Below are 7944 nucleotides of genomic sequence, written 5' to 3' on the forward strand. Positions count from 1 at the left end.
GAGCTGAGCCTTTCAGTTCCCTGCCCGGGGTCCTCCACACACGCCAGCCAGCGGGGGGCAGGGAAGGCTGCCCTCCTCTCACCGCCCAGTGAAGAGCCCCCAGTCTGTACAGGAGGGGTCCCACAGGCCAGACTGTGATTGCATCAGACTGGGGGTGCCTAGAGCTGGAGCTCCGTGAGCCTAGGCATCCCCTTCCAGACCTCCCCACCGTGTGAGCACACATCCTGTTTCCACCGAAATGTCTGTTGCTGAGTCACCAGTGGCTGCGGGGGCTGTGAGCTTGCTCTCAGCTGTTGAAGCAGGGATTTGCAACTGGCTCAGGGGAAGCCAGGACCCTCCCGCAGCCTCCTCTCTTGCCTCAGTCCAATCCTCACCCCAGATCAAGGTCAGGGTCCCCAAGGCTTAACCAGAATCCAGGAGGGAGGCCATGACCCTCCCAGGTGCGCCTGGGACAGCCATGGTGAGGGGGAATGCCACGCATAGCCAGGAGTTAACACACTGGCCACCACAGCCCTGCCCCTGGATGTGATGGTGCGGCCTCCAAGCCCCCAGGTGCCAACACAGCATCTCGGCCCAGCCGCACAGCCACCCCAGGCCCTCCTGGTCACCCCAGACGGGACCCTGAAAGACAGAGATGGACACTCAGCCACAGGCCCGCAGAGCCCAGGAAACGTGTTTATTGTTCAAGGGGCTCATATTGCTGTATGCGGCCTGCGGTGTACGTGTGCCCAGCTCAGTGCAGGATCCAGAAATGACACCACAGCCACGGGAAGGAAGCCCGATTCGTGCCCGCCCCCGCCGGGAGTGTGCCTGGCTGGGCGAGGCAAGGAGGTGTGCAAAGCTCAGGCTGGGGGTCTGCACCTGCTCAGAAAGTCCCCCCCCATAACTTCTCTGCATCACTCCTCGGTCCCTCCAGGTCTAGAGAGTCCAAGTTGGCCCCTTACCCACGGGCAACGCCAGTGTCCACCCTGTCGCTCCCCAGTGCCCCCAGCACGGTGGGAGGACACCCAGGAGGGCAGCTTGGTCCCAGAGACAGGACACTTTAAAAGTAAACGGAGAGACCGGCAGCTGCAGCCTGCTCACCACCAGTCAATAAATAAACGAGTGAATAAATAAACGGCACACAAACAAACACTGAGGAAGGAACACAGAAAGCCGCGGCCTAGACGCGCGGAGACTGGACAGACGGCCCCGTACGTTCCTGGTGGGGGCCGAGCCCCGCCCCACGCGCAGGGGAGGCAGGCGCTGGGCCCAGGGGGCTTAAGGCACGTGGGAGGCCGCGGGCGGGTCTCTGCGCAGCCGCACCACGGGTCAGAGGCTGGTGGACGACACGGACAGCGTGGGCGAAGAGGGCGGCGGGAAGTTGAGCAGCTCGAGCACGGCCACGCCCACGCTGCTGCGCCGCGTGAACATGCAGGACGCGGCCACCCACTTGTTGGTCCTCGGGTTGTACTTCTCAATGGAGTTGAGGCTGGAACTGCCATCGTTGCCCCCTACGGCGTACAGCCATCCATCCATGGACACCAGGTCGTGTGTGCTCCTGCCGGCAGGGCGGACAGGGAGAGGTAAGGGGCGAGGGTGGGGGTGAGGAGGGCGCAGGGCCGGGTCTGGGGCGGTAGCCACCTGAGGAGCCTCAGGGGGCGGGGCCTTGGGAGGTATCCTGGGGGCGGGACGGATGGGAGGGGGAAATGAGCCGGTGAGGCGGGGCCTTGGCATGATGGGGGCGGAGCCTTGGAGCAGTGGGGGCGGGGCCCTGGAGGGAGAGACCTGGGAAGGAGGTGGGGGCACACGCCGCGCAGGGGTGAGAGCCTGGGACACATCTGTCGGGGTCGGGGGTGCAGACCGCTGTGGTGGTGACAGGTGTGGGGGCCAGCACACCTTCGGATGTTCATGGGCGCCACACTCTCCCAGGCACCCGCCTTGGGGCTGTATCTCTCCACAGAGTTGAGGCAGCTGGTGCCGTCATTGCCACCAGCCACGTAGAGGGCCCCCTCCAGCACCGCCACACCCGCGGAGCTGCGCCGGCTCAGCATGGAGGCCACGGGCGTCCAGGAGCTCACCTGCGGTGGAGGGACGGGCTGGGGGCAGACCCACTACCAGCCTCCCTCCGTCTCCACGTGCAGGACTCTAGTCCAGGGTGGGGTGTCTGTGGGACAGGGTGGACGTAAAGGGATGACCCTCCGGGGGATGGGGGTGGCCAGAGAGTGATGGCCCGAAGTAGCTCTGGGGAAGGGGAACGTGTGACTGGGGTGTTTCGCACCTGGGGCTCATACTTCTCCACGGTGGCCAGGTGTGACGAGCTGTCATAACCGCCCACGGCGTACAGGTTCCCATCTGCAGAGAGTCAACGCAGCCATGGTGCACCTGCTGTGTGCGGGGTCCCCGGCGTGGGAGCTATGCGAAGCAGTCACCCACCGAGCATGGCCACGCGCACATATCGCCTCCGGGTGCTCATGGCGGCGATCGACGTCCATGTTCCCGTCAGGGGGTCGTAGCGCTCGGCACTGTAGACACCAGGACGGCCGCTGACCTTGAGCAGTGGCAGAAAGGCAGTCCCGGCCCCACGACCTGCCCTCCCCCGAGGAATGACTAAAATTCTGTGCTAGGCAGTCATGGAGGCTGACCCCAGAGTCCCACTGGAGCAGGAAGCAGGGCCTACTGGGTGGACACAGGCCACAGGCTACCTGGATAATGCTGGGCGAGTGTCCACCTGGGCCCAGCCCCTGGCCTGGTGGGAAGGATGCCAGAGAGAAAAGAAGAGGCCACTGGGCTAGCCCAGATGAAGAGGCACAGGGGACCCTGGTGACCTGACTCAGGCAGGGTCCCCCTTGGTTCCCCTCAGGCAGGACCTCTGCGGTCCTGATGCAGCCACACCTGCTAAGCCAACCCTGAAAGGCCACCCGGCCCTGACCCCAGCCACTACCTGTTGAGGCAAGAGGCCCCATCGTAGCCACCGGCTGCATACAGGAGTCCGTGCAGGGCAGCCACACCCAGGCAGCTGCGCCTCGTGCCCATGGACACCTCAGGCTGCCAGGTGTTGGTCACAGGGTCGTAGGACTCTACGGTGGCCAGGTCTGAAGTCCCATCGTAACTAGGGGAGGGGTTCGCTGCCAGTCAGGGTTGGCCCAGTGGGCACGTGCCAAGCCCCTGACCCGAGCCCAGCCCCCACTCTTACCCGCCCACGGCATACAGCCGGTTCCCGACTGCCGCCACGCCCACCCGGGCCCGGCGCGCGGACATCGAGGCCACCACATGCCAGCGGTCAGCGCGTGTGTCGTACGCTTCGCAGTCGCCGTGGATGGCGAACAGGCTCCCGCCACCTAGGCAGGGGGAGGTGACGGGCAGGACAAGGGGCCAGGGACGCAGTGGGCTAGGAGGCTCTAGCACAGCCCGAGGCTGAGGGCCTGGAGGCTCCAAGGGCAAGTGGGGCCAGTGACTGGTGAGCAGGTCACGCCGCGGTGGATGGAGGAGCAGGTGTGGGGTGAGTGCAGGGTGGCCACGGCACGGGGTGGGGGGGCTTGTGCTGGGCTTCTGGGTAGGGACACGGGGCGTAGGGCAGGGATGGGGGACCAGACGGGATGGGACGGGTGGGCGTACCCACAGCGAAGAGCACAGGGCCAGCGCCCTCACAGCGCCGGGGCCGGGTGCGGCTGCTGCCCAGGACGCCCCTCTGCTCGGGCAGCAGGTGGAACTTGAGGGCCTCAATGAGTAGGTCCTTGCAGTCTGGGTGGTGCCGCACCAGGCTCTCGGCGTCCACGTGGCCCAGCAGGAAGTCCCGGCTCAGCAGGGGCAGGCGTACACACTTCATCAGCTGGGGTGTGGTAGCACGCCTGCTATGGTCAGGCCTGCTCATGTGTCCTAGACCCTCCTCAAGACACATGCTTGCATCACCCCTGTGGGATCTCTGGACACAGAAGGGCCCAGGCACGCCTGATCCTCAGTCACTGCATCCCCTCCCAAGCACCGCAGGCCCCCCAGCGCCTGGCCTCACCCGAGGAACGTGCTGCCTCCGGGTATCCACGTCGTGCTTGACCCAACTCAGGACGGCACGGTAGACGTCCTCCTCTGAAGGCACGTTCAGGCTGTCGCTAGAAACCAGTTCCAGCACCTGGGGGTGGGGACCCTCAGACCTGAGATCTGGGGACGGGCTTGGGGACCCATGGAGCCCTGAAGGTGCCTGGGAGGGAGAGTCCAAGGGGGCCCAGTGTTCCTATGAGGAAGAGCCAAGCAAGGTCAGGAGTCACAGACCCAGTTCCCAAGGGCCTAGCTCCAGAGCAGTCCTGGGAGTACGGAACCAGGCACGGGAGACTGTGGGCAGGTGTGTAATCAGGACAGGAGAGTGTCAGGTATCAATGGTGATGGCTTGTGTGGGGTTAGAAAATGGGGGTGGGGAGTTCCCAGGGGATGGGTGGCGGGGTTGGAACGTCAGTCAGAGACTGGAGATAAAGACTAAGGAGCAAAGGACCAGGTCTTATGGGCCCAGATGATGGGGGCCGGGGGGCCAAGGCTGGTACTGGGGTCTGGCGATTGGGTCAGGGTTGGGGTCCGAGTCAAGGTCCAGGCTGTGCTCCAGCTGCCACGTTACCTGCTTCAGCGGCAACAGCATGAACTCCTCAGTCTTGGCCACGTCCACGAAGTGCTGCAGCACGTACCTGTGTGCCGCCTTGAGCAGGTCACTGCACGAGTGTGTGTCGGCGAAGCCCCGGATGCCCAGACAGTTGGAGGGGTCGAGCTGACTCAGCAGGAACTTGCAGCAGGCGTCACGGACCCCATTCAGCTGCAGAAGGCTGGCGGCCGGGAGCAGAGTCTATGGGGCAAGATGGGAGAGAGGGCCAGGGGAGCAGGGACAGAGAAATGGACGTGAGGACTGAAGGGGTGGCAGCGGTACAGGGGATGCTGGGGGCGTGGGGAGAGCGGAGGCACAAGCACGGTAGCGGTACAGGACGTGAGAGGTGAGGCAGCCTCACCTGCACGTTGCCTTCCCCCACCACGATCTCGGCCGTGTACGCAAACTGCACCAGCTGGTCCAAGGCCTGAGGGTCGATATCGTGCAGCGTCACATGCGTCTGACGGCTCTCACTCATCTCATCTGTGGGGACAGCAGGTCAGGCTGGTCCCCACCCAGGGAGAACTGCAGAGTCCCCCAAGTGCCCGGACCCGATGGGGCAGTACTTGCTTGTGAACATGGCGTGGAAGTAGGGGCTGCAGGAGGCCAGCACCACCTTGTGTGCCCGGATCTCCTTAGCAGCCACGTGCAAGACGATGTCACACAGGAGGCCGCGCTGCCGCATGCGGCTCATGGCCACGAAGGCATCGTGGTAGTGCCTCTTGGAGTTGTGGGATACGGTGTGGCCCTCGCGGCTCAGCAGCTGCACTGCACCCTCCATGGGGCCCGTGGGCCGGGCCTGCCGGGGCCGGGCACGCTCTGCCTCGGGGCTGTAGGTGGGCAGTGCCTGGTCACGGTGTGCTCTGCAGGGAGCTGCTCACCCACCCCTGAGACCCTGGGCAGGGCCTGGGCCCCCAGGAGGCCGCCCACCCCCAGCAGCCCGAACCAGGTTTCCATCAAGGACCCACTCCCCTCGGGACCTCCCCTGCTCTCCAGGCGCTACCGCACTCTGCTCCCTCGCATCCAGGGAGGCCAACTAGACTCTGCTCCAACCTGCTACCAGAGTGAGGTCGGATCCCACGGCAGACCCCGGTCCGTCATTGAACCTGTACATCTTCCTCTGCCGCGACCCCTGCTCAAGCTCCACACTTCCCTCCGCCCGGGGGCCTCTGTGAAGAACCCGGCTCTCTAGACCCTCCTCGGGACTAGGCTCTCTGTCCATCGCTGGCAGCCCTTCCTGAGCCCCCATCAGAGTCCGGTGTCCTCGGCACGGGCAGGGCATGAGGGAAGCGCACGAGGTGAAACCGGTCCGTACTGACCGGTGGCTCTGAAGCAGACCCCTACACCGACCAGCAAGTGTGACCTCTCTTGACCGCCAACCCCCCATCATTCAGACAGGCCGCCCGAGTCTTTGAACGGCGCAGCCGGAATTCAAGGGCGGCGGGAGGGGACAGAGCCTTCGGGGGCAGACTCCTCGGGACGCCCTGCCCCGCGCCGAATGTGTGCGCGGGTAACGCAGGGGACCTGGACCCTCCGGGTAGGGCCAAGCCTGCGGGGCACGAGGTCGCCCCCTCCCGGCAGCCTGCCAGGGTCGGCGCGCCCCTCCCTCCCTCCCTCCCTCCCTCCCTCCCTCCTTCCCCCCTCCTCCTCGGCCCTGGCCAGTCAAGGTCCCCAGGCCCCCGGCCCACTCACGCTGCCGGCTGCGGCGGCGGCGGCGGCGGCGGCGGCGGCGGCGCCTCGGGCGCGGGCCCCGGGCTGCCGTGCTCTGGACTTTGCGTCCTGCCGGCCGGGCGCTCGCTGCGCGGCTGCATGGGTTCGGCCGCCGGCCCGCCGCCGATCCGCGGAGGACGCACGGACAAGCGGACGCCGGACGGCTGGAGGGCTGCTCGGCGGTGGCGGCAGGCTCTGCGTTCCCCGCTCCCGCCGCTTGCCCGCAGCCGCTGTTTCTCGGCGCCGCCCGCTCCGCCTCCCGCGCTCCCCCGAGGTTTCGGGGGCGCCGCGTAGCGCGCGAATCCTCCCAATGTTTCGGCGCTCCGCCCGCCTCCTCCTCCAGGAAGCCCCCCGGGCCCCGCCCGCCGCCTATCCCCAAGAAACCTCCTGGACCTCCCGCCCGCCTCAACTCGTTCAAGAAGCACCCCTCGCCCCTTTCGGGGCCCCGCATCTCCTGGGGGCCCGAGTGGCCCCACGTGATGCCCCTGGGACCTGAGCCAGCCGGGGGCCGTGTCTGCCCTCCTCTCTCCAACCCCACGCAGGCCACTTTGCCGTCTGGCCTTGATCTGGACGCTGGCTGCAGAGCGGGAGAGGGGGTGGGGTGCACGCCCTGGGCGCTGTGGGGTCCCCTGTCTTGGGATCTGGCTGTCCAGGCCCGCGGACCTCCGCCATTAGGACGAGTGGGGGGAGGGGAGGGCATAGGTTGGCTTCCCCACCTCCTTACTTCCCCAAGGCAACGTTCCAGCCTCCGGGCCTTTGCACCTGCAGGCTGTTCCACAGATAGGGCAGAGCAAAAGTGGCTGTCCCCGCCGGGGCCGGCCTGGGTACTTAGGCAGATGTGTTCGTAGCTGAATTCCCAGTAGAGGACTCGCTGGACTGAAATATCAGCCATCCTCTTTCAGGGAGATTTGGCCAACCTGGTTTCAGTAACAGTGCTCGGGTCTGTCCGCTGTCTGACCCTCTGGCTCCCCCAGCGCAGGTGCTATGGGACTGTCCAGTGAAGTGGAAACGGCTCTCATCCTTCTGATCCTCATCAGAGTGTCATTTATCAATTCGCAAACAGCCCATCTATAGCATCACCATTTCTATTTTCGTCTGTTTTTTCTACTAAAGATTGTTGGCTTTTTATTATTGATTTCTAAGAGCTCTTTGTATAGAAGTCCTCTCTGACACATGTTTCCCCCCATGCATTTTTTCCGTGGTCAATGCATTGACATCCTCAGAGGCACGTGTTCACGGAACCCATGGAGGGGGCGGTGGGGGGGGGCTGTGGGCTGGGCTGGGCTGGGCGGTGACCCGGCCCGGCCCTCCCCCAGGTCGGTGTCGTTATTAGTGCCTTTTTTGGTAAACGTCACAGATTTGTGAGCGGAATGGCGGGATTCCGCCCTACGCAGTCCTGCCAGGTGCTGGAGCTCCGCAGTCTGTCCCTCAGCGGAAACGAGCGGGAGCCGTGACTGAACCAGGCCTGCGCAGGGAGCTTTCATCCCGCGTGCCACCCTGGGAGGCCGAGCGCCTCCCGCCCAAAAAGAGATCTGAACGCGCCCTCCCGCCTGGATGCCGCCACAGCCAAGGTTGGAGAACCTTAAAGCCACCTGGCGGGGCGCGGCGGGGCGGGGCCAGGGGCGGGG

The 7944-nt window shown here is 65.4% G+C and overlaps 1 protein-coding gene across 1 annotated transcript; it reads right to left on the reverse strand.

Annotated features, from left to right (window-relative positions):
* Positions 1–17: 17 nt before the first annotated feature.
* KLHL17 (kelch like family member 17) lies at positions 18–6440 on the reverse strand. Its single transcript, XM_022598298.3, has 12 exons — positions 6299–6440; positions 5177–5436; positions 4968–5089; positions 4586–4807; positions 3992–4108; positions 3598–3811; positions 3176–3320; positions 2924–3091; positions 2416–2504; positions 2261–2334; positions 1879–2060; positions 18–1540 (listed from the first exon to the last, which is right to left on the reverse strand). The coding sequence occupies exons 1-12, from the start codon at positions 6415–6417 to the stop codon at positions 1312–1314; spliced, it is 1941 nt and encodes a 646-aa protein (XP_022454006.1). The 5' UTR covers positions 6418–6440; the 3' UTR covers positions 18–1311.
* Between the last annotated feature and the right edge of the window lie 1504 nt (positions 6441–7944).

Source organism: Delphinapterus leucas, chromosome 1 (genome assembly GCF_059928025.1).
Source record: "Delphinapterus leucas isolate spDelLeu-1000000601 "Yukka" chromosome 1, BTC_Dleu_Yukka2, whole genome shotgun sequence".
In the NCBI taxonomy this organism is placed as follows: Eukaryota; Metazoa; Chordata; class Mammalia; order Artiodactyla; family Monodontidae; genus Delphinapterus; species Delphinapterus leucas.